At 57.2% G+C, this 23,592-nt stretch overlaps 9 protein-coding genes across 9 annotated transcripts; 5 read left to right on the top strand and 4 right to left on the bottom strand.

The window, feature by feature from the left end:
* Positions 1 to 348: 348 nt before the first annotated feature.
* Positions 349 to 1,432, top strand: MFIFM68171_11149 (Aldo-keto reductase-like protein; the record flags this gene model as incomplete). Its single annotated transcript, XM_071066568.1, has 4 exons — positions 349 to 420; positions 495 to 505; positions 566 to 623; positions 695 to 1,432. 4 exons carry the CDS (start codon positions 349 to 351, stop codon positions 1,430 to 1,432), a joined length of 879 nt encoding a protein of 292 aa, XP_070922669.1.
* Positions 1,433 to 1,572: 140 nt separating this feature from the next.
* On the bottom strand, positions 1,573 to 2,703 carry MFIFM68171_11148 (Amidoligase enzyme; the record flags this gene model as incomplete). The annotated part of the gene is made up of 2 exons (XM_071066567.1): positions 1,573 to 2,399; positions 2,481 to 2,703. The coding sequence occupies 2 exons, from the start codon at positions 2,701 to 2,703 to the stop codon at positions 1,573 to 1,575; spliced, it is 1,050 nt and encodes a 349-aa protein (XP_070922668.1).
* A 3,104-nt stretch (positions 2,704 to 5,807) lies between these two features.
* MFIFM68171_11147 (uncharacterized protein) lies at positions 5,808 to 6,307 on the top strand (the record flags this gene model as incomplete). Its single annotated transcript, XM_071066566.1, has 2 exons — positions 5,808 to 6,221; positions 6,299 to 6,307. 2 exons carry the CDS (start codon positions 5,808 to 5,810, stop codon positions 6,305 to 6,307), a joined length of 423 nt encoding a protein of 140 aa, XP_070922667.1.
* A 438-nt stretch (positions 6,308 to 6,745) lies between these two features.
* On the bottom strand, positions 6,746 to 10,559 carry MFIFM68171_11146 (WD40-repeat-containing domain protein; the record flags this gene model as incomplete). The annotated part of the gene is made up of 4 exons (XM_071066565.1): positions 6,746 to 9,650; positions 9,693 to 9,823; positions 9,887 to 10,161; positions 10,370 to 10,559. 4 exons carry the CDS (start codon positions 10,557 to 10,559, stop codon positions 6,746 to 6,748), a joined length of 3,501 nt encoding a protein of 1,166 aa, XP_070922666.1.
* Positions 10,560 to 11,695: 1,136 nt separating this feature from the next.
* On the bottom strand, positions 11,696 to 12,910 carry DOM34 (Translation factor pelota; the record flags this gene model as incomplete). The annotated part of the gene is made up of 1 exon (XM_071066564.1): positions 11,696 to 12,910. One exon carries the CDS (start codon positions 12,908 to 12,910, stop codon positions 11,696 to 11,698), a length of 1,215 nt encoding a protein of 404 aa, XP_070922665.1.
* A 1,343-nt stretch (positions 12,911 to 14,253) lies between these two features.
* Positions 14,254 to 16,254, top strand: MFIFM68171_11144 (Mitochondrial chaperone bcs1; the record flags this gene model as incomplete). Its single annotated transcript, XM_071066563.1, has 2 exons — positions 14,254 to 14,418; positions 14,485 to 16,254. The coding sequence occupies 2 exons, from the start codon at positions 14,254 to 14,256 to the stop codon at positions 16,252 to 16,254; spliced, it is 1,935 nt and encodes a 644-aa protein (XP_070922664.1).
* A 905-nt stretch (positions 16,255 to 17,159) lies between these two features.
* Positions 17,160 to 17,882, top strand: MFIFM68171_11143 (Methyltransferase domain-containing protein; the record flags this gene model as incomplete). Its single annotated transcript, XM_071066562.1, has 1 exon — positions 17,160 to 17,882. One exon carries the CDS (start codon positions 17,160 to 17,162, stop codon positions 17,880 to 17,882), a length of 723 nt encoding a protein of 240 aa, XP_070922663.1.
* A 1,044-nt stretch (positions 17,883 to 18,926) lies between these two features.
* Positions 18,927 to 21,430, top strand: MFIFM68171_11142 (Manganese lipoxygenase; the record flags this gene model as incomplete). The annotated part of the gene is made up of 7 exons (XM_071066561.1): positions 18,927 to 19,274; positions 19,348 to 19,591; positions 19,646 to 19,984; positions 20,071 to 20,119; positions 20,198 to 20,567; positions 20,632 to 20,900; positions 20,983 to 21,430. The coding sequence occupies 7 exons, from the start codon at positions 18,927 to 18,929 to the stop codon at positions 21,428 to 21,430; spliced, it is 2,067 nt and encodes a 688-aa protein (XP_070922662.1).
* Positions 21,431 to 21,930: 500 nt separating this feature from the next.
* Positions 21,931 to 22,670, bottom strand: MFIFM68171_11141 (Putative fungistatic metabolite; the record flags this gene model as incomplete). Its single annotated transcript, XM_071066560.1, has 2 exons — positions 21,931 to 22,390; positions 22,471 to 22,670. 2 exons carry the CDS (start codon positions 22,668 to 22,670, stop codon positions 21,931 to 21,933), a joined length of 660 nt encoding a protein of 219 aa, XP_070922661.1.
* Between the last annotated feature and the right edge of the window lie 922 nt (positions 22,671 to 23,592).

Here is a 23,592-nt window from a genome sequence, read left to right as displayed (position 1 = left end):
GCTTGGAATAAAGCAACGTTTTGGTGGAACTAGCGGTCACAAGGCAATGTTAGGATTACACTACGGTAGAATTCGGAAACGGAGTTGGGAAACAGTATAGTAAGAAAATACGCGGGTCGAGGTCTACCGTTCTGATCCTCAAAAATCGTTCTAGAAACGTGACTCAAACTCTGCTGAGTCAGCAATTTGGACCAAAAAGAAAGTGAACTGCCAGGTCCATATTCACGTTTTCACCCCCACAACAAGGACGGTTTATAGTCTTCATTGTTGTCCGAAGGGTGCGGCTTCTTGTCCCTATAGCTACCAGTTCTAGACCTTTTGAGCAGACAGGGAACTTCTATGGGCAAAATGGCGCCTCTCGACATCAACACCACAATCATGTTGCCCAGCGGCCACGAGATTCCCCAGTTAGGATTCGGAGTAGGTCCTCCATAGAATCCCTCGGCTACGTCAATCATGGAGATAGCTTTGCTGACGAAGTATGTGTTGCGCAGGTTTATCAAACGTGAGGATGTTAAGAAAACTTGAGTACAATTGCACATGTAGACTAATAGCGAGTGTGCAGGCCGCCAGGGGACACCGAGAGATGTGTCAATGAGGCATTTAGAGCTGGCTACCGTCATGCAAGTCACCCCTCTTCCAACACCAACCTGTCACTCCAGCGCGGCTGACGAAAGAGACGCCCGAATGGCAGATTGACTCGGCGGTGTCCTACAGGAACGAGGCAGCTTGCGGACAAGCGATTCGTTCGTCATCCTCACCTCCCCGCGATCAGATCTTCTTCACGTCCAAGATCCCCCCGAAAGCACTTAGCTACCAGGGCACCGGCGCCCAAATCGACAAGACTCTCGCCGAGTCCGGTCTCGAGTACATCGACCTGATGCTGCTGCATGCACCGTACGGTGGCTCGGCCAAGCGCAAGGGTGCCTGGAAGGCTTTAGTGGAAGCAGTCGAGGCCGGCAAGGTTCGCAGCATCGGAGTGAGCAACTACGGCGTGCACCACCTTGACGAGCTGGAAAGACACATTGCTGAGCTCGAGGACGAACGCGGCGGTAGGGGCAAGGGCGGCGTCATCAGCGTCGGCCAGTGGGAGATCCACCCTTTTTGTCCGCGCAGAGACATCGTCGAGTGGTGCACCAAGCGCGGCATTGCCATCGAGGCATACAGCCCGCTGGTGCGCGGGATGCGCTGGGGCGAACCGGTGCTCAAGAAGCAGGCTGAGAAATATGCCAAGAGCGAGGCTCAGATCTTGATACGTTGGAGCTTGCAAAAGGGCTTCATTCCACTGCCCAAGAGCGCCACGCCGGAACGCATCCGGTCGAACGCCGATGTCTACAACTTTGAGCTCACAGCTGAAGAGGTCGACGAGCTCGAAACCGACGAGTACTCGCCGGTATGTTGGGACCCGAACAAGGCGTCTCTCGATGACTGAGTGTACATAAATACAATGAGCGAGAAACGACTACTCAATAAATAACAAAGGTTAAAAAGAAGATGAGAAGCTTGTTCTCCATAAAGATGACGGCCACGAACCTCCTCCCCCACATCGAGCCTGGCTACGACACACATTACCTACTGAGTGTAACCATAGTCGCCACCAACCGCCCTCTCAAACAACTGATCAACCCCGTCAAGCCGCGCCCACCCCAACCCCCGCCTCCCCATATCCAGCAGCTCCCACAACTCCTCAAACGACTCCCCCGCGCCCGCCCACACCCCGTCCCTCCCGAGCGCTGGGCCGTGATTCATCGCCCCGACCACAAACGCCAGCGTAAACCTCACCCACGCGGCGGCATCGCCGGCCGTGGCGCACCCGGGCGGCTGGCGGAACTCGACCGTGCCGCTGCCGCCGGGCAGCATGCCAGTGAAGTTCCACTTGTACACCTTCCCATGGACAAAGTCGGCCGTGTGGCGGAAGGACCTGCCGGCGGGGGAGGCAGCGGCGACGAGATTCATGGCTTCGACGACGGCCGCCGTCCCCATGCCGTCCGCCGCCGCTTCCGCCGCCGCCCCCGCCGCCGCCGCCCCGTCCAGCGCCGCGAGGCACTCCCCCAGCGCGAGGCCCTGCAGGGCCGGGCTGGCGCGGTTCGACTGGCACCAGTAGGTGGCGCCGCGGCGGTCCGCCGGCACCAGGAAGTCGACGGCCGGCTCGAAGTACACGGCCGTCTTGGCCAGCCCCGCCAGCTCCCCCGCCGACAGCGGCGCCGGCGCGCCCGACACGTGGACGTGCGTCGCGCACTTGGCCGACGGCGACACCAGGAAGTGCTTGTGCAGCGTCGCGAACAGCTTGCTCAGTTCCGTTGCCCAGTGCGTGCTGCTACCGTTGCCACCGCTGCTGCTGCTGCTGCTGCTGCTGCCGGAGGGCAGGGTGTAGATTGGGGAGACTAGCTCGATGCCGTCTGGGTATGTGATAATGGAGTAATGGTGGTTAGTGTCTTGTTAACCTCAGTAGAAGTGGGTGAAGGGGGGGTTGGACGAACAGTGCGTGAGGGACGGCATGATGCTAACTTCTTGCACGATGGACCACTTGCGGTACTTGCCGGCGGACTTGTCGTTGCTCTGCTGGATGTGGTTGGAGATGCCGGCTTTTCTGAGTTTCTGGCTCACTTCCTCAGCGAGGGACTGGAAGGTTGGGGATTTCTGTTTGCGGCTGCCGAGGAACAGCTCGATCTCGATGCCGAACTGGAACGTGCCGCCGGCCATGTTGGGAAGCTTGGGTTAAGTAAAACGCTAATGCTTGGATTTGGAAGACCGTCTCTAAAGCACCCCGACGAGGAAAGAGTAGCTCCTGAATTGCGACCAGAGCTTCCAAATTCCCCCATACACCCTGTGCCTCTTTATACCAAGTACGTCCAACATTTTGTTTCCTGCCAACTCAACACACGTGCTGCTGAGGCGTGATTCACCCAAAAAAAAAAAAAAATACTGTCTTAAGCCAGCATGCTAAAGACAGACTGGCCGCTTCTCTGTTTGAAAAGCCCAACTGGCTCTGGGGTACAGCACCAGTCAAGTTGACCTGATCTACTCCAATCCGAGACAGTCTGGGGATTAAGGACTTGACGACCACTAGTTTTCTAGCTGTCGGAGAGCCGCCGTAGACCCGGACCCGCCATCACAGAATTCAAACGACATCGATTGCGGGGCGTGACGCCGTGGGGGGATGCCATGTTGCAATGCTTGTCCGTCACCTGTTGTGATCACTTGTGGATTGCGAACCACTGGCAACCGAGGACACCGCAGGTGACACACTAGTGGCAGGACTCAGTCTCAGCGTCTCGCCCTTGACCTTGAGATGTGGGTGCATGATTACACCGCTGAAAAGCTCGCTGGATGGCGCCGGGCCACTTGGAGCGTGCACCTGGCAGAAGCAAATGGGCCAGGGCCACCAACAGCCCCCCCAAGGCGCTTACATGGAAACTTCCAACGCTGTGGGACTGTTTGCTGATGCCGTAGCGCTGCCGGATTTGGCCCGCGCCGAAGACTTGCCCAGCGTCCATACTAAGTAGGTAGGTAAGGCAGGCATGTGGAGACAGCCTTGTTAACCCCGGACCCGGTGTTTTCTCGGCCGCATAGGGTTGGTGGTGCGGCCGCCAGAAAAGGGGTGTGGAGCGTGCCCAATCATGCACAGCGGCTGTCTCACCGTCTCAGTCACAGACGACATGTACCCGCATCCCGATGCACAGCAGAGCCGCAACGTGCGCTTACCGATCGTAGATATGAGGCTAATGCACGGCGCAGGCGTCATTCTACGGCGCTGTGAGACACAGCCGTACAATGCCACGGTCTCACCTACTTGGCCCGGCTAGAAGGCGCTTCCCATAATTAGTGAGACATCTCGCGGCGTCCGACGGGGTGGAGGGCGCCTCTTCTTCCAAGGAGGTGTGCTGCCCACCCCCTGGACCGGCGGTGTCGGTGGCTTAAGCGCCGGCTAAGAGAAAGGCTTGCGGGGATCGTCCTGCTAAGCCTCGCGATCAGACCCGTTGGATGAAGCGCCAATATCGGAAGCAAATATTTGACTGGGGCCTAATTCAATCTGCGCCGCCACGGGGAAACGGTCGTATTTGGATTACGCTCGCACTGTCGGCAGCGTGAAACAGCCGCTTGGACATCGGGTCCTTCACTGTCGGTAACCCGGGCCGCAGCTTGAGCCCTTGCCAACTCGGTTTGCTGGTCAGTGTAAGAAAAGGTTATTGCCACGCAGAACACCCGGGGCATGCTCGGATACCCGGATACTACGATATCGGTTTTCAGATTGCCGACCCGCGAGAGAACGGATGACATCTAGCATTGGCGCGCTAGACATGGCGCAGTCACGTAGGAAAAAGAAGGCCAGGGTGTTAGTTGTGACTCAAGCAGGAATAGAGTCGACGAGTGATATCATACTAAAGGAGATCTTGAAGAGGGAGAAGTAGCCCTTTCGCGCTCTGGTTTGACCCGGAGTCAATGGCACTTGCCATGATACGCGGTTGGTGAAGCCCTTATCCTAATCAATATGCTACAGGAGCTGGCTTTAATCGTTGATGTGCTCGATTCATGGGAGTAGTCGTATAACTGTCAGGGGGCGATGTGTGTGAAAGGGGCGAGTCGGACAACGAAGGCAAAACAGTCACAACTACCCTAGGTTAGCTGGACGGGTCCTGACAGAGTTAATGTGCTAGTGCCAAAGTGTCAGCCATAATGTTACGCATGGCGGAATTCTTGGATTTATCGGCTACGGCAGAACGCCAATTAGAACCATACCTTGGCTAAAGTGCAGCGAGGTAGGGCCGGGTCATTCTAGAATAAGGTATCCAAGTAACGCAAGTTTCAAGTGGGCGAGGACGTTTTACCTACCGGTAAGGGACAAGTAGCATGATAATACCATAACACAATGCCCGAATTTACGGATTTTTACCAAGCAGTCATGATGACCATATCATGAAGTGGCGCATTTGCTCTATGATCGGTGGAAGATTGGTGCGAATCCTAACTCTGGCCAATCTGGGTCCGGAGGCATTGCCGAGACAAACGATAACTGAGGTGAGTTGGGGATATTGGTCGAACCGTTAGAGACTATAATGGGTAAGCTACATGATTAGTAGCTACCTTATCTATGGAGGGTTGCAGAGATCGGTCTGCGGCACACCGAGGCTCGTGCCATGTCCCAAGTACAGATGTAACTTGCAGCCCGGTGGGCAATGGCGGTGGTTGGTTGTGACGGCCTTTGTACGACGGAAACGTTCTGTTTCGTAATACCTTTCGGTGATTGTCTGGTACCTCGTCTGCATGGCCGTCCCGTCCCAGGATATCAGGCTGCAGCAGGCCTCCCGCTTGATCGCGGCAAAGCCACACGAACCGAAAACCTGTTATGGTGCTGCCTGCGTGCATTGGATGCCTCCATCAAATTTGCAGGTGCCGTGTTAGCCGTTGGCGGGGGGTCTCGGCACCAAGACCGCCTCGGGCATGGCCTCGCTTGATAATCTTCTGTATAACTAAGCATATCGAGAAACTGGCCAGCCTTGTCCCGTTCCCAACCTTGCCCAATCGGCTCCGTGATTCGGGACCTTCGGGGTCCTGGATCCACTGTCCAGACCGAGCGGGCCGCTGATGGTCGCCAAGTCCGATCACCCGCAGGTGCTGAGCAGGCATCCCCCAGGAGGGTGCCTCTGCCCCTCCATTCCTTAAAACCCCGCACTGCACTCAACCACCGGCCAAAACCCCTCCTTACCCACCTTACCTAGGTACCCTCGAGCAAACACCCCTTACCACCACCACCACGCGTCCAACTCCCATCTGAAACCCTTTCGAAGCCGATAACAAAGACGAAAATGGCCGAGCCAGTTCACATCGCCAGCAAGGCGGACCTCAACGCGCTGACCGAGGCCAACAAGACGGTGGTGCTGGACTTCTGGGCCGAGTGGTGCCCGCCGTGCAAGGCGATCGGGCCGCTGTTCGTCAAGCTGGCCAAGGAGTACGCGGTGCCGGGCCAGCTGGCGTTCGGCAAGGTGGACGTGGACGAGGTGCCCGACATCACGGCCGAGTTCGGCGTGACGGCCATGCCCAGCTTCCTGTTCCTCGTCGACGGCCAGCCGGCCGCCGTGGAGGTCAGCGGGCTCGCGGCCGGGGGCGGCGCCGTCCTCGCCGACGACCAAAAGGTGCAGATGATTCGCGGCGCGGACCCGAGGGCCCTGACGGCCGTGATTTCCGAGCTGGGCAAGGCGGCTAAGGCGGCGGCTGAGGGCGTAAGTCTACCCGCGCGCTGCCATAGAAGCCAGACAAGGTTGGAATGGAATGACTGACTGTGATCCGAACTATGCAGACTGCCTAATTGGGCGGCATCCGCTCGTCGCTAGACCATTCGTGAAGGGGGACAAGGGGGATGGACTGAGGAAATCCGGCAACGAGCAATACACGGCCAGTTCGAGGGATGGATACCCGGGACTTTGTGACCCCTAAACATTGATGGATTACACTTCACAACACAAGCTTCTCTTACGCTTAACCGCGCTATCAGTCCAAGGCGCTTGGATTTAGAGACCGAACAAATACGCCAAGATTGCTGGGCCGACGGGGACTGTTTATCGTACCGCGTGGCCAAATGGTATCATAGGTGCAAACTCCCCCTTTAAGAACCCGCTTCCTGAACCCTAAGAATTTCCGAAGCCATCTATCCACACCATGTACGCTATGCAGGTGTATGATGCGCAAACCGCGCACAAAAAAGACAATCCCCTCGAACCGACGTTCCCATGCGTGTTCTCTCGGATTAATCCGCCGACTTGCCGCACCTCCCACAAGCAAGCTTCTGCTTCCCGGGCCGCTTCTTCGCCTTGAACTCCTTCCCGCCGCAGTGCCGGCACGGCATCCCGTCGCCGTCAGCGCCGGCATCCACTTCGTCGCGGGCGTGGCCGGCCATATCCGAACTCAGCCGGCTCAAGAGCTGGCGGAACGGCGACCCGTCATGGCTGACCCGCACAGACGGGCGGCCTCCCCCTCCGCCCTCGTGCTCCGCTCCGGCGGGGACGGAGCGAAGATCGGAATCGCTGCCTCCTCCATGGGCGCCTGACGTCTTGCCATCCCCGGCAACTCCTGTCATAGCAGGGGCCACGCCCGGATTCTGCTGTCTATCCTTGTCCGTAGTCCCGTCCACTTCCCCCTCATCCCCCGAGTTGTCCGTCTGGTTTCGTGTTCGGGAAAGGGAAGAGTGACCGCCGCCGCCTCGGCCGCGTCCACCCGTCAACGCTGTGTTCGAGGAGCTCGCCTTGAACCCCGTAATGCCGCGCCACCGGTTCAGGTTCCAAAATGACGAGCCCCCACCCGCAGCATCAGGCTGCGGCTGGTTGCCGTTGTCGCCATCATCGTCATCGGCAGGGTGGAAGGTGAAACTTGGGGTTGGCGGGAACGAGGGCTCCTCCTCTTTATAGCTCTGCCCACTACCTGTTTGCGGGCGATCCTTGTCCTTTACCAATCGGGAAGGGCGTCTATCTGTCGGGCTGCTGAACACGCTCACTGTTGGGCTAGTCACAGCGCTGCCCGCCCGATTCCGGGCTGGTGACGAGCCGAAGTACGGCTGCTTCCTTGCCTCGCGCGCCAGATTGGCGGCCGAGTTTAGCGATGTCCTGCTGGCCTTGGCCGGACTGATGGATCGCTCGCTGCGGGCTGGTGTTCCACTGCCATTAGGCAACGCGCCGGTACGCTTGTCGCCGCCGTTTTCAATGTCCTGCCGCCAACTCAGGATGCGCTCCGGGTGTCCGCCGGCAGCAGCCAACTGGGGAGAACCGATCATGCCGGGCGCGATGGGCTGGCTGAGCGAGCCCCTCCTACTGTGGGCAGTGCTGCCTGCGCTGGTCCGGGTCAAGACGCTAACGCTTCGGCCGAGGCCGTTGTTGATGAATCCGCCGCCGTGGGCTCCAAGCTTGCGGCTGAACGTGCTGCCCGTTTCCCAGCCGTCGTTCTTGCGCTTGGCGAAGGCGCAATCCTGACGGAAGACTTTGATAATGCCAGTGTCTCCGGTCGTCACAATGATGTTGCCGTCGTAGTGCGTCGACCTTGCAATGTACGCAGGGCTCGGCTCCGGCCGCTTGAGGAGGGACTCTGCTAGCACTGGGGTCTGCGAGTCGTTCGTGAGCGCGACCTGGCTCGCTGCGGCGCTTGCTGCCTCCTCGAGACTCTGTAACAGCACAGGGGGCGGGTTGCAGAGGTCGTAGATTGGATCGCCGCTCTGGCTGAGGAGCATCCTTGTCTTGGTGGGCGCAAACAGAGCCGTCGTGACAATCTCCCCGTGCGCCTCGAAGGATTCGCAGGGCGACTTGTCCTTGTCATGGACGACAGCTTCGTTGCCGGTGAGGTTCCAAATAAACGCCTTGCGGTCCTCGCTTCCGCAGATAACGTACTTGCCATCGTCGGAAAATGTCGCCGCGATTTGGCTACACGAGTTCTCGTGTCCCTTGAACTTGACGTCCAGCGATTTATCTCGTAGGTTGTAGATCCGGATTCTGCTGTCGTTTGACGTCACTAATACTCGAACCTCCCCTTGTCCTGCGAGGTCTGTGGAGGTCCGGGATGTTGAGTTGGAGCTCGGCGCTCGAGAAGACGCCATATTCGACGAGCTCGGCTGCGGAATGGCCATCGTCTGAATGCCAGTGATCTTGCTTCCCTTGGCATTCTTCCCCCGAGACGACCGCACGTGGAGCTGGCTGCTCAACTTCAGGCCCTCAGTTTCGTAAAACATGCATAGCCCGTTAAGGAGACCGGCAATGGCCACTTTGCCGTCTGGGGAAAACGCGACGGCCGTGACTAGGTCTGGCAACTGGGCCGAAAATGCGACAGCCCTGTCAGGGATACTCCACAGGCGCAACATGGTATCCAGTGAGCCGGCCAAGAAGAAGCGGTCGTCTCGCGGGTGAAAGGCGAGCTTAGTCACAAAGTCTTTATGCTTGAATGTGCAGAGACATTCTGCTCTGCTGAGGTGCCAGAGCCGGACCGTCTTATCCATGGACGACGACAGCAGGAAGTTGTTCTTGCTCCAACTGAGGTCGAGAATCTCGCCAGTGTGCCCTTCAAACTCTTTGACCGGCTGCTCCCTGAACACAGGCGCGCTAAGCCTCTCTCCAGTGCCGCCGTTCGCAGCCTCGTCTTCCTCGTGGGCCCGTCGCTCCTCGGGAGTCGAGAGGACAGCCCATATTCTGACCACATGGTCTCGCCCTGCCGATGCCAGATACTTCCCGTCGTTACTGAATTCAGTGGCCCATATGGCGCCTCCTGTCCGCGTCGACCTTCTATCGCTTGCGCCCGCCACGCTGACTGTTACCTCGGGAGTTCTGCCCGTACTTGCGGCCGGGTCCTCCTCGGTTCGCGGTGGCCGTGTTCCGACTAACTCTTGGGCGAGAAACATACGGCTGAACTCTCGAGTCCTCTTGTTCGTCGCCTTTATCCGTATGTACCGTGGCGGTTCTTTGTGGTATGGGATGAAACCCCCTCCCACCAGCGGACTACCTAACGCCTGACTGAAGACATGAGCATTGACGCCGTCGATACGGGTCTCGCCGCCAAATTCGGAGTCGGAGTCGAGGTCCCCAAAGTCCTTCTTCCGGCCGCCGCGCATGCTCAGCTTGCTGAGAAACGAGGTTCGTGGTTTGCTTCGTGTCGGGGCGGAGTCGTTAGCCGTGCGTCTTGAAGGCGCTACCCGGGCCTCAGTTTGGGGACATGCCTACCTCTTATCGCCTGCTGCTGCTGCATTCCTTGCTGTAAGATCTGAGGGAGGCCGGGCGAGCCCTTCGGCCATCTGGGTTAGGCGTTGGGGGATGGATTGGTCGGCGCTAGGATTCTTTCGCATGAAGATGTGCTGGGCGAGACATTGTCAGTTCTTCGCATGGCTAGCCAAAACACATGAGCTTCTATCGCTCACCTGCGAGAGTGGGTCAATGGTAAAGGGGGCAGAGGCCTGCACCGGCGGAGGCGCGGCGCGCGCTACGTCTGCACCGCTCCCAGTGCCGTTGCCTATGCCGGGGATTGTGGTAGTGTCGTTAACGTCCTCGTTTGCATTCTCGCGCTCGATCTTTCTATCCTTGGCCCTGCTCCTTTCTCTCTGTCCAAGTGCGGTGCTACTGCGAGAGCGCCTCGACGGGCTGCTTTTGCCGGGGCTGAAGGATTGCGATGTCGTCGCGCCTGGGCTCCGGGCGCCTGGTGCCGGCAAGTTAGGATCCATCGCCGCTGTGCCCCAGAAAGCAGTACCAGAAATACCAAAACGTCCGCGTATATCAGCGCGTTGGCGCGCTGCAGAGAGCTCGTGACCGCAAATACCAGCGCAGCAGAAATGACGAATTCACAATGTGGATACAGGACGTGGATACAAGGACCAGGGGCGTCGCACAGTATGTAAAAGACTTACCTCGGGGGTCAACACCTGAGCTATGCGATCTTGGCAAAGACCGCGATGACGACGTGCCGAGGTCCTTGGGAGGTGGCGATGGCCGGCTGCTGCTGCTGCTGCTGGCTCCAGCGACTCGGGGTGGATTTTCGCTCTGGCGCTCCGGTGCAGGCCCAGGAGCGCCCTTTATCGTCGACCAGACGCCCGCCATACTTACGGTGTGCTAGCGACATATGGGTGCGCCGCAAACACCGCCACCAAGAGCAGTCTGGGTGCGGTTGCGAATGAGTTTGCGACAGGGCTGCAGTTGTCAGACTCGGGAAGAACCCGAGGTTTTGCTTCCAGCGGATTGGTCCAGTTCCGCTCCTGTGAATCCCCTGGGATGAGGATCCGGTCCCACCAACGGCCGGCTAGCGTCACTGTCGCTTGTGAACTCCCGAGATGGGACCATGCATCAGAAGGATTCAGCCTGGCGTTGTGCCGTAAGGGTGCTTGGGGTCACTACTAGTGTAATATGTACGTGTAGACACCGCAACTGATCTGTCAGATCCTTGCCGCAGCACTGTGAAAACGGTCCTTGTTAAGAACCAACTCTACGTGTACTCTTCGGAGCGTTTGATTGACGCAAAGTGGAGGTCTGGAGGGAAAAATAAAGTTCATCCGACGAGATAGGTATAAAGGAGCCTTGCAGTTTGGTGCAAGACGGTGGGTAAACCGGGGGGTTATTGACACGCACAGTTAAACCATGCCAAGGCAAATTGGGAAACCTGCATCATTAGGCCTCGGCCCCGCCAATCCGCTAAGCAATGTCGAGCGAACTGCCAGGTGCAGTACTGGACCTTACCTGGAACTTGTGGGAAGATTCTGAGTGCTCAGGACACGCAATTGACAGTAACCTAATGCCTAAGATGTGTGAGGTACCTTACATAATTAGCCAAACATGTTTGCGCCAATCCAACCCGGTTGCCGCCGGGCGGCCACGAGGCCAGGAAAGACCAAAGGCGGGGGGACCTGGAATCTGCAAGGGTCAAGTCTGGTAACTTAATGGAATGACGTTATTCGATCTTGACGACTGAGAACGCAAGCCCGGTACGTATGGCACCTAGGCATCGATGTTGATAGACCAAGCTACCACTAACTGACGCGCGTCAGAGACAGAGACGTGCTGTATTGGGACCTGCAGCCCCCGAGCACTGTCCGAATTTTTTTTTTTTTTATTTATTTATTTATTTTTTTTTTGGGCCCCCGGGGGGGGGGGGGGGGGGGGGGGGTGGTTCCACTGCAGATCCCAGTTACTACAATGTCAAGGGGTCCGAAATCTCCTGAAGCCCAGTGCTTCGCAAAGCTTCATATTATTGTGGTTCCTTCTGTAGAGTTTTCTACATCGGCTGACTCTTCCTCCTCGTCTTCATCCAGGTCGAAGATCGGATATGTCAAAATGGCCGCGATTCCACCTAATGCGTCCAACCGCTGCCCGCTCTCGTGGTCGCTGCTGAGCAACCTGGCCTCTCCGCCGTCCTCCTTGACCTTGTCTACTAGAGCAACGTACTTTTTCCTCGTCGCCACGTCCATGCTCCGAAAAAGAGCGTTGTTGATCAACAGAACCCCGCCACCACGACCAACTGCGCCCTCGGCGACTGCCTTCTCAACCGGCTTCGTGCCGTACCACGCTCTCCCGTCGTCCATGCGTAGCCGATCGTAGAACTGGTCCATGAGCATCGTCTCGGTTGTAAACCTTGTGTCACGCATCGTTTTCTGCACCTCGGGGCTCTTGAGGACCTCGTTCAAGCTGTGGACGTGGCCGGTGCTGGAGTGTACCACGACTGCGTCCTTTGCGATGCGCTGCAAGCTCTTGTCGCCCCTCCTTGTGGCCTCGGTCTGCATGTAGGTGCGGAAATCTTGGGCGACGAAGCCGGGGCTCGCGAGCAGCAATGTCCGTGGGATGCTAAAGTCGACGTTATTTCGAAGAGTGGACAACGTCTTCTCGTAAAAGGACGCCATGCCTCCTGCTGTGTCCTTCGCCAACGACCGCTTTTTTGGGATCGAGCTTTCGACGCGCTGTTTGACGACGGTCCGGAAGTCGGTGATCAGGCAGATGTTGGCGAGGCCCTCCTGCATGACGACGGCGGCCACCGCCTCGGGCTTGTCCTCGCTAAGCGCCTCTCGGAGCGCCTGTAGCGCCACCGAATCCCACCCGGCCTCCTTCCATATTGTGAACTTGATGTCCGTCTTCTCAAACCTGAGCGTGAGGGTGTGGTGTTGCCCGATGCTGACCCACTCGTTCTCGTTGACAACGGTGCCCGAGACCCTCAGCTCCGATGCGACAGGGTCGAAGAAGGTCGACTTGACCTTGACAGCCAGGTTGATGCGTACGCTCGAGCCGACCGTCGAGCCGGTAGCCGTCTCCACCGTGACCTTGCGAAGGGTGGGAGCGCGGACGATGTCGCCCACGGCGATCAGGTTGTTGGCGTGCCACATGTCTTCGGTCTCAACAATCAGCAGCGAGACCCCGGCCTCCTCGTCGATGGCCTCGAGGGTCTGCTTCTTCGAGGCGAACCGCATATTTTGTGGCTTTTCGCAATCTGCGCGGGGGTCTTGTGTGTCGAATTTCGGAATGACGATGCCTCGATTGCGACAAGTCAAGCAAACAGCCCAGCTGGGGGGATGGCGGGGTTGAGCTTGGCAATGTTCCAGTAGGTACCAATGTGCCTTTTCGCACGGTATGGTGGGGTTGCGCTGGGATTGATTGCACGGTAACACTCGCGAACTTGGAAACAAATATGGCAGAGGTGTACGTGTAGAAGAACATATGGCGGGCCAAAGAAGCTAGGGCTTGGAAGTCGAATGCAGGATAATAGATATGAGGCTTTACCTCACAATATTAGACACTAGGGCGCGGTCGGATGGATTGAACTATCTACTTGCGTACTGCTACTGTAGTGTACTTTTGGGCCATTTCCACCGTCGCCACCGGGTTTCCCTTTTCGACGTACCAGGAATCGTGCCTGGTCAGCCATCTAATTGTTGGAACCGATATCACCTCGTCTTTCGGCAAGTTCCAGGCCGTCCGCCCCTCGTACCTATGTTGGTTCAACCTGTCGAACCCACTCGTTGCCAAACGCCCTGTACTTATGACTCAATACAGAAGACGGAAAGCTTGGCATCTGTCATCAGCTCCTCTGCCGCGGTAGGGCTGAGCTTGAGCTTCTGTTGCCTGCTGGCATTGGTGGGGCTGTGTGTACTTAGGTAAGGTAAGATGGGGCAATTGAGGTAAACGACAATGAGGAATTCCTCCGCGGCAGCACATCCAAATTCCCAATACCCCGCATTGGAACAAAACTAAACTGGGAGCGCTACCTTAGTTATGGGCCGTTGCAATGCAGCTACTCAACGCGCAGGATGCCTTTTGCGCCGGCAGCTCCAAGAGGTGCGACAGAACAGTTTGGTTGAGCATGTACTGTATTCGCCCACGGGCCACCTGGGCTGCAGGCCGCACGGGCTCGCGGTTGCCCATCTCACAGCACGGCTTTCTTGCATCAGGTCCAGTGCAGAATTGTGGGGGCTGCTGCGGTCTGGGGTTGTCGCCATTCCCGGAACCAACAAAACTCCGCAGAGCGGTGTGTGCCTGCAGATGTCAGACAGCTAGACGGGATCTATTAGAGGCTGCGAGGCCAGCTGCTGCCTTCGGGCAGTCCATTCCGTACGCAACGATCCGTGATATTTACAGCTGGAGACGCCCGACCCAGTCTTCCGCTCGCTTCCCAACAACTGAATCACCGTCATCCTGAGATCGCGTGAACCAAGCGGAAGTTGAGGTATAGCTGGTGTCGCGCCGCCTGCCCTGAAGTTCTCTTACGCCGCATCTTTAGCCGGCGCTAGCCTGCGTCGTGCTCTGTTCGGCCACAATGGACAGCCTGCTGGCGCTAGCGAGCGCGAGGTCGCTACTCGCCGGCGCGTCGGGCATGACGGTCGAAGACCTCGAACAGCACATACCAGGCTTTGCTGTCCTGCAGAGCTTTTTCAAGACATGGCTCAGGCTCGACCTCACATCCATTCTAACAATTGCGGCCGTGATGGGCGCAGCGTCGAGTGGCATCCGGCGGCTCCAGGGAATGGGGTTCAAGCTCTATTGGTAGATAGTGCGCTTCCTCACGGCTTCCGTCTCCATCGCGGGGAATGACCGTCTCAACCGCGAGGTCCTCAACTGGCTGGGCGCACATGTCCTCACAAAGAATGGCACTCGCATCCTGACTGCAAACTCGGAGAGGATTCGGAACGAAGCCTGGCATTATAGCCGTGTGTCGCAAGAACGCAACGACTACCACCACGACAAGAGATTGCCGGTACACTACCTGCCAACCTTTGGCACGACCTGGTTCATACACCAGCGCAGTCTTTTCATGGTACGCCGCATCTTGACGGGCAGCTCCCACTTTCATAGCTCGTGGTCGAGTCGCACACCGGACGAGTACGCAGGAGCCCCCGAGGGCGATGAGCCGCTCGTGATTATGTGCCTCGGTAGGTCAGTCGAGCCCATCAAAAAGTTCCTCGAGGCTTGTCGCGACTTCGCCGATAAACAACGTGAGGCCTACATTACGGTTCGGATCAGCAAGCGGTCGTATGATGAGTCTTGGGACACATCGATCCTGCGGCCTCTCCGGCCCCTCGAGACGGTGCATTTCGACGAAGACATCAAGGCGGCTCTCGTCGCTGACATTGATAATTACCTCGATCCCAACACACGCAAGTTCTACAATGGGCGCGGTATTCCGTACCGAAGGGGTTTCCTTCTGTATGGCCCGCCCGGCACCGGCAAGACGTCACTCTCGCTCGCCCTAGCGGGCAAATTTGGATTGGAGCTGTACTTGCTGCATATCCCAAGCGTGCGCGACGACGAGGCGCTCGAGAGACTGTTCACCACGTTGCCGCCTCGATGTATCGTGTTGCTCGAGGACATCGACGCCGTCGGTATCAAGCGCCGCGACAAGCCCGATGACGACAGCAGCAACGATAGCGGCAGTGACTCCGAGTCGAATTCGGACAATGAGGACAACAGGAGATCAAACGTCACGATCTCGGGCCTGCTGAATGTGCTCGACGGCGTCGCATCACAAGAAGGCCGGATTGTGCTCATGACGTCCAACTTTGCCGAGAAGCTAGACAAGGCACTGGTGCGTCCAGGACGGGTCGACAGGATGATCTACCTGGGCCATATCTCGCCAAGAAGCAGTGAGCTCATGTTCCTGCGCATGTACAGCCCGGACACGGATGGTGCCGTCCCTGCGAATCCGTCCCAGCAATTACCGGAAGCCGAGTTAAAACGGCTCGCACTCGAGTTCAGCAAGCACATCCCCAGCGAGGTGTTTACCCCCGCCCAGCTTCAAGGATATCTGCTCAATCACCGCAACTCGCCTCTCGAGGCCGCAGCCAATGTCGAGGGTTGGGTGAAGGAAGAAGTCAAAATATTGGAGGTGGCGAAGGAGAAAGCCAGGAAGGCTGCTGAACTGAAGAAAAAGAGGAAGAGAGAGAGGAAGCTGAAGCGAGTAGCTGAGATGGCCGATGCGATGCGAAAATACGCGTCGGACGAAGAGCTTGAGGACTTGCGGCAAAAGGTTGAGGAAAAGGCCAAGAGGAAGGTTAGAAGAAAAAAGGACGATGAAGGCGAGGCCGAGAGGGAAGATGTTCCCGGACCGCCGAAGGAGAAGGTCGATGGAACACGCAACGGGATACCCGACGATGACCGTGTAAGCCCGGAGAATTCCAATGGAGTTTGCGGAGGGAGCGAATCCGTAAACATTGACGGGAAAGCCGGTTCCACATTGAGAGAAGAGATGGCGATTGAATCGGAGTGCCCCGCAACAGAGAAAAACACGAGGACTACCAATGGCGTCTCTAGGGACGGCTGAACAGGATTCGACACGTAAAGTCGCTGGTACAAATATATTTGTTGAAATCTACAAGAACTGTACCCTTTGCAGAATCACTGACTTGCGCTTGTGTAAACATGATTGCGAGTTAGCAACGTGACGATGATGATCCGGGGTGTGGATATGGCTCGCTGGCAGCCGCCTTTGGCTTTGATCAGTATACTGCTATTTCCCTTACGCAAGAAACAAGATCCAGATAAAGTACTTTATATTTAGCAATTGATGTTTTCTACTGGTGGTGGGTTAGGTCTGCTACTATGCCTTGAAGGGCAAGGCAATGCAATAAGCAGGCATCTCGTGTGTGCCTCATGGACGTCACGATATAGGCAGTCTGGATCACGCTTCCTAACTCGACTTACATCCCCATCAGCGCTGTGCACGGAACGGTCATCATCTCATACAAATGCGGTTGAAATCCCTAGGACTTTAGGCGGCAATCTTAGAGAAGCCTAGCATTTACGGTCGTTCCGTATAGATTCTGAGTGTTCACAGTGTCGTTCCCTTGGAGTTTAACATCGCTCGGCTTTTGTTCCCCGCTGGTTGTTGCGGTATGTGGAAGCCCCTTCTTCCAGGTTGCCCCGAGCGTTCCGTCCTTCCCGGAAGACCGAAGTGAAAAGGATTGCGCTTCCCACCCCCTTGAACCCGGAACCGGACGTTTGAGTGTGATTCGCCGCTGAGTCACACCGGAAGATGCGGGGAACAGCATCTAACGTCAACAAGCGATTGCCTTACCTCAAACCTACTTCCCAAGGGCCAAACCTATCGCCGAGAAACGGATCACAACATCTTATTCATCGCTGGTTGTATTCGTGGCAACCCATCCCAAAAGCGTCAACAAGCAAGTCCTCTCACTCTACTATCGACGTCGCGGTTACATTGATACAATGGACCAGCCCAACCCCGCCGACCCCAGCGTCCCTGCCAACCTCAAAGCCCGCATCAAAGAGTCCTACGACGCCATAGCAACCGCCTACAACACCTGGACGGAATCGCACCACCCGGTGCGCCTGCGCTACCTCTCCAAACTGCTTGCCGAGTTTCCCCCGCGCAGCGACGACGCGGGGGGCGGGGGCGGCGACGACAAGGCGGCGGCCATGGCGGCGCTCGAGCTGGGGTGCGGCGCGGGGGTGCCCGTGACGGAGGCGCTGCTCGCCCGCGGCGGCACGCACGTGACGGCCAACGACCTGTCGTCGACGCAGCTCGCGCTGGCGCGGCAGCGCCTCGGCGACGACCCGGCGCGGGTGCGCTGGGTCGAGGGCGACATGATGGACCTGGCGTTCCCGCCCGCGTCGTTCGACCTCGTCGTCGCCTTCTACAGCGTCATCCACCTCCCCCGGCACGAGCAGCGCGTCCTGATGGAGCGGGTCGCGGGGTGGCTGAAGCCCGGCGGCGTGGTGCTGCTGAACTTTGGGGCCGAGGAGATGGAGGGCCACGTCATTGACGGCTGGCTGGACGAGAAGGGGTGGATGTTCTGGAGCGGGTTTGGGGAGGTCAAGACGTTGGAGATGCTCACGGACGCCGGGTTGGAGATCGTGTTCTCGGAGGTGACGAGGGACGAGACGAGGATCGATGGGTCGTTCCTGTGGGTTATTGCGAGGAGGAAGTAAGGGGGCATCCTCCTGGTCACTCGTACGGCAAGCCCCACGAGCGGATACAATGGAGGATTCGATTCAGGTCCGCATGGGCTGCAGATTTCTTTTAGTTCTAGTCACCAGTTACGTGTGGATTTGTGCATCAACTGCGTCACAAAGAACCAGAAATCCATTCGACCTTCAGGACTGCGCCGTTACGTGTCTCGTACCGGATCCGGCTGTTCCGCGGCATACGCCTCTCAGTCTGGCAACGGTGGGAACTGAAGTGAGCTGAATGGCATGAGGCTGCTTTGGACTGAGATGTCACGAGATGGCTACGCGACTTTGTGCGTCAGCCAAATGAAAAGGGGCCCATAAACAAGGTAGCTACTTTACTTGGGAATCCGTCTTCGAAGGCCTGCATGTCTCGGTTTCGAGTCTCCAATGCTCTCCGGGCCTAGAAAAAGATAATCAAGGTAATTACTAGTCACCTCCTCTCACCGTAATTAGGACAACAGATGGAGGTGATAGAGATGACTGGAAACAGCAGCCACCTGCACGAGTTCCAGCAAAAGATCAACCGAAACGCCGTGCTGGTGACCGGATTTGGCTTCGTGCTCTGGGATCCAGGCAAATGCCCCCAGCAGGAAACCAGTGCTGTATTGGGGGATTGGGCGGGGCTCTCGCTGCTTGGCACCGCTGCATCGTGCGCTAAACCCGGTCCGAATCTGACGGTCGGCAGGGGGGGGCTGCTGCAGATCCCGGCAGCTGTCCCTGACCGCAAAGCGCTAGCCAGGCACCAGTAAGGCAGCAAACCTGGGCTGAACCCCTCGTGCACTCGGCGGGACGGAGGTGGAAATGCACCGACAAGTATAAGGTAAGGTCCTGTTTCTTACTTACCTTGGGTCCCTGAGCCGGGATGAAGCAGGGACTGTGTGGCAGAGTAGAAATTGGCGGTTGATCCTGGATCGAATCGCCCTTCCTTGCACTCGAAACAATTCGCAACTCCCTGTAAAGTTGCACCTACGATCTCACAGGCCGCCGCTCCTTTCTCAACAGCCTTAAACACCACAACCAACCATGCCGCCCGAGACGCATCAGTATCCTGGCGTGAACCTTCCGTTGCGCTATCTCGACCAGCAGGGCACACCAGGCGTCGATTTCTACCGCCTCGGCTCCTTTGAAGGCCTCCAAGATGTCACATCAAGGATGCTGCAGGTCCGCGAGGTGGCCATGATGATTCTCATGGACAGCCTGACGGACAAGCCGAACTGGCACGAGAAAGTGTTTGACGATGACATTGTCGACAAGTGGCGCCAGGAAGCCCTGTCGCAGGATGAAGACGACCTCTATCTCCAGGTCCTCGGCGGGAAAGCGATCCCCATGCTGGAGCGGACAAGGATCATTTCTGAAAGGGCATTCGACTACGTTGGTGAAGCCCATAACCCCGTGATGGTGGCTGTTTTATGTTCGCCCTGCTGACTGCAACTCTACGGCGCAGTGCATCGCCGAACTCAGATGCAAAGCGGCGCACTTCAAGGAGTCAGGCCTGATCTTCACTCTCAACGCTGATGGGAACACTGTCATCAAGTCTGACTCCCTGATAAGCGACGAGCTCCGCCAAGGCCTGAAGGCCGCCTTCGAGAAGCTACGTGCCGAGCAGGGCGCCGAGCCAGAGTGGCACCCATGGACTGATGACAAGGTTCAGGACCTGGTCCACCCGTCCATGCATCCCTTTGTCTACGGTAAGGGTTACACTCTGTCGCGTCCCTATTCATACTAGATCTAACAAATCGTAGGCAAGTCCAAGTTCATCCAGGAGGAAGTTGTTGGAGTTGCCGATGCCATCGAGAAATGGTCCGGTAAGGGCGAAATCGTACAAAAAGACAAAGAGATAGCCCATGACGACCCCAGACCAGCATGGCAGAGAGTCGAAGTCCCCGCGGACTACTGGTCATCAACTTACCAGTGGCTCCCCGCCAACCTGTCCTTCCAAGAGGACGGTACCGTGCGGTTCACGAGCTATATCAACAATTTACATCCGAAGAAGCATCGCGAAATATATAGACTCGTCGAAAAGCTCGTCGACGCTGCCATCCCGGCTTGGGATCGAGTCCTCAGTGGAGTGGCCATGATCGGTACGTAGCACGAATCGCTTGGCTCGCTGTCGCGGTTTTTTGTCAGGTTAATGAGAGCGGGAGAAGTGGCTTACAAGGCGGCGCAGATGGCAAAGAGGAGATGCAGAAGCGATTTGATTTGCCCCCAGAGGTCTTGTGAGTACCGGTGGCCATAATCCCAATCGTCTCTGCCCTGCGCATAGGCGATGTGCGGCTGACTGAAGTTTGATCCAGCGAGGACGACGAAGTGACGAATTGGGAGCCTTTCAACCCCGACGTTCTTGCTGCGTGGGAGAAGGAGGTTGGTGAGATCGCCATCAGCGATCCCTATCTCGTCGAAGCATGGGAAGACTACGTCGAGGTTGATGAAGACACACCCGAGACAACAAAGGAAGAAATGAAGGCGGAGTGGATTTCGAAGCTCAAGTGGAGAGAGATCAGGGATCCCCTGCTTCCCGAACCGCTGGACTTTGGGCCAGTTGCGTATCGCATCGCGCAGAGCCTTCGTGGAAAGTTCAAGGATACTGGGCTCCAAGTCATCATCAAGATGGCATCCATCGAGCTTACTCCGGAGAAGCCCGAATTCCCCGTCGGTGGCTGGCACGTAAGTACCAGTAGCATCCCAGTTCGATATTCCTCATGCCCGAATCGGGCTAACGATGGTCTAGGTTGAGGGTCAGATGAACGAACACATTGTCGCAACGGCACTGTACTATCTCGACTCTGAAAATGTGACACCGAGCCGCCTATCGTTCCGCATGATGACGGATGGAGATCAAGAAGACATGCAAGTTCGAGTCGGCCAAAATTTATACGGGTCTTACGAGCGAATCTTCGGTACCCGCTTGTATTATGACCCGGAAAACGGCAATACGGTTCAGAATTACGGCGATATAGAAACGCGGGAGGGGCGACTGGTCGCCTTTCCCAATGTCTTGTAAGCGTCCTCCCGCTGCCTCTAAGTGAGGTAGTAGCTACTATGTGGAGCAAGTTCAACTGACAAAGGCTCCTTCTCCAAGTCAACACCGCGTGTCATCGTTTAGCCTGCAGGATCGCACCCGGCCCGGCCACCGTCGCTTCATTGCCCTGTGGCTTGTAGATCCACATCAGCGCATCATCTCAACGGCCAACGTCCCTCCGCAACAACTTGATTGGTGGGCAGAGGCGGTGTTTGGTACCGAATCACAGGCTGTCGTGGGCGAGATGCCGTCGGAGCTGTTCCAGTTGCTCCTGGAGCAAGGCGTCGCCCAGTCGGTGAAGCCGTCGCAGGAAATGCTCAGCAAGATGAGCAGTCGGCTACCAGCCGAGGTCCTGGATATGGTGCGCCGCGAACAGGTGTTGCCCGAGGGCATCATGACACTTGATGAGGCACGGCAACATCGCCTCCGGCTAATGGAGGAGCGCAGCGCTTTCCAAGTTAAAGGCGAAGAGGAGTGGAGGAATTCGTACTCGTTTTGCGAACACTAGGTAATCAAGACGGGTCCGTCTCGGCTTTGTTTGGGTTGTTTTTGTTCTGAAGGTCGCTTCAGCGCCGTTTTACTTTTATTTTTATACTTCTTTTTTTTTTTTTTTGCCAATATCATGAGCAATCAGAATTTGAGGACTCTTTACATTGTTTCTCTCTTAATTCTAGCACCGCAAGGTTTGTTGATTGGCCGACTTCTGATTTCTTACGGCTCCACCACGACGATCGAAACTGAACCCACTTCCTTCTTACACTTTCACAACGATATTGAGTTTGAAAAGAAAAGGCTCGCTGTCAACTTTTGACGTTGACCGGATCCATTCTAGCGACTACTACTAATCACGGCAGCGCTATATAAACCGAGTCCAATACAGCCCCTACCACGAAATCCTGCAGGTTATTAAACTAGGGAAAAGGACAAGAAGGGGAAATCTGGTCCGCCCGCCATCCTATCTTTGATCCACCAAACCTCTCCACTCATCGGACGAAACCAAGGTCCAACTTAGACCCACTGGTAAACGCTGAGCCTGTCCGGCCCGCCGCAATCCTCGGCGGCGTTGCCGGAGCAAGGCATGGAGCACTCGGTGTCGGTGACGTTGGTGCTGGTGGCGTCGAGCCCGTTGCCGCAATAGCACTCGGCCGTGTACTCGAGGCCGAACCACAGGAAGCCCGAGTTGAGGCAGTAGTTGGCGCACCCGTCGACGGTCATGTCGGTGGCCGAGACGGCGCTGGCGCCCGCCAGCGCCCGCACGCCCACGCCCTCGGTCCAGCACCCTTCGTACTGCGCCGCCGTCACCGGGTCGTGCGGGTACGGCGTCACCGCCGGCGGCTCCGTCGAGGTCCCGTACAGCGACAGCCGGTTCGGCCCCCCGCACACCTCGGCCGGGTCGCCGCCGCAGGGCATGGCGCAGTCGGTGGAGAAGGCCGGGAACGAGCCTTGCGCCAGGACATCGCCGCAGTAGCTGGTTGGTTTGGTCAGTAATTATGGTCATTATGTTGCTGTTGGCGGTGGGGTTTTTGGTTGGGGGAGGGATTAACATACCACTCGCCACCGTACTCGAGACCCCAGAGGGTGCTCCCTTGACCGGTGCAGAACGTCTCGCAAATAGCCACGGTCATGTTGGCGTAGTCGACCTGCGAGAAGTCGGACAGGGCGCGAGTGGGGACTTCAGTGTAGCAACCATAGAAGGTCTGGGCGAGAACGGCGGGCACGACGGCCGCGAGGGCGAGAAGGTGCTGCATCTTGGGGTGGAAGAGGCTGTGGTTTGTTGACTGGAAGCTGAGTTGAGAGTGATGATGAGGATTCTGGCCGATGCTGAGAAAAGAGAGATGGGTAATATCATCCGAGGGATAGAGAGTATTTATACTTGGTCGACAGTCTCTTTGCCTCGTTCAGCTTCTTCGACCTGACAACCCTCCATCTCGACACGGCAGGGGATATCGGATGCTACCGCCTCATTGTCTCGCTCGCTTCTACGATCATACGCTGCACTGTCACTCTCCAGACACGGTAAGCATGCCGCGTACATACGATATCGCCAAGTCAACATACCGGTGCCTCGGGCTCAGCTGGGTGGGGCAACAGGTGGCAGTACCACCACGTCTTCCTGCATATGCGCGGCCTGAATATCACATGCAGCCATCAGGTCCGCGCCGAACCTAGCGGAACGCGGATGGGGCCCGGGAGGGCAGAAGTTGACGGTTTTTCAGGGGCTGGGCCCCTTGCGGCGATCCTTTTGTTGAGCAGAGCCGCATGCCAACCTCGGATGCAACGCCAAGGGTCTGGTTCGTGCGCCACCATCCCCCAGCCGCGGAGGGCCAAGAGATTTAAGTTTTGGGGTACTAGGTATACACAAGTACAGGCTCGCGTCTGCTGGTGTCTCCGGGATCCGAATTCTGGTCATATGTCTGACGTTCTCAGCGCTAATTCGCCATGTGCCACGCGCTAATTCCCCTGCAAGCTGCCGGTCGGACTGTTCCGTCGCGGGCAACATGGGAGCAGGCCGGTCACCTGGAGGCTGTCCGCGAGGCCTTCCCCCACTCTCCACTCGTTGGCGTTCGGTTCCTGCGTCTAGCGCAGCCGCAAATGGGGTAACAGCCCGCTGACATTACATGAACATACGGGGCGACATACGCTAGACAAACAATAGACCAAGCCACCACC

The sequence above is a fragment of the Madurella fahalii genome (assembly GCF_045866475.1).
Source record: "Madurella fahalii IFM 68171 DNA, scaffold_6, whole genome shotgun sequence".
NCBI classification, from domain to species: domain Eukaryota; kingdom Fungi; phylum Ascomycota; class Sordariomycetes; order Sordariales; genus Madurella; species Madurella fahalii.
The sequence above is the reverse complement of the archived record's forward strand: the minus strand, read 5'-3'. Positions and strand labels throughout refer to the sequence as shown.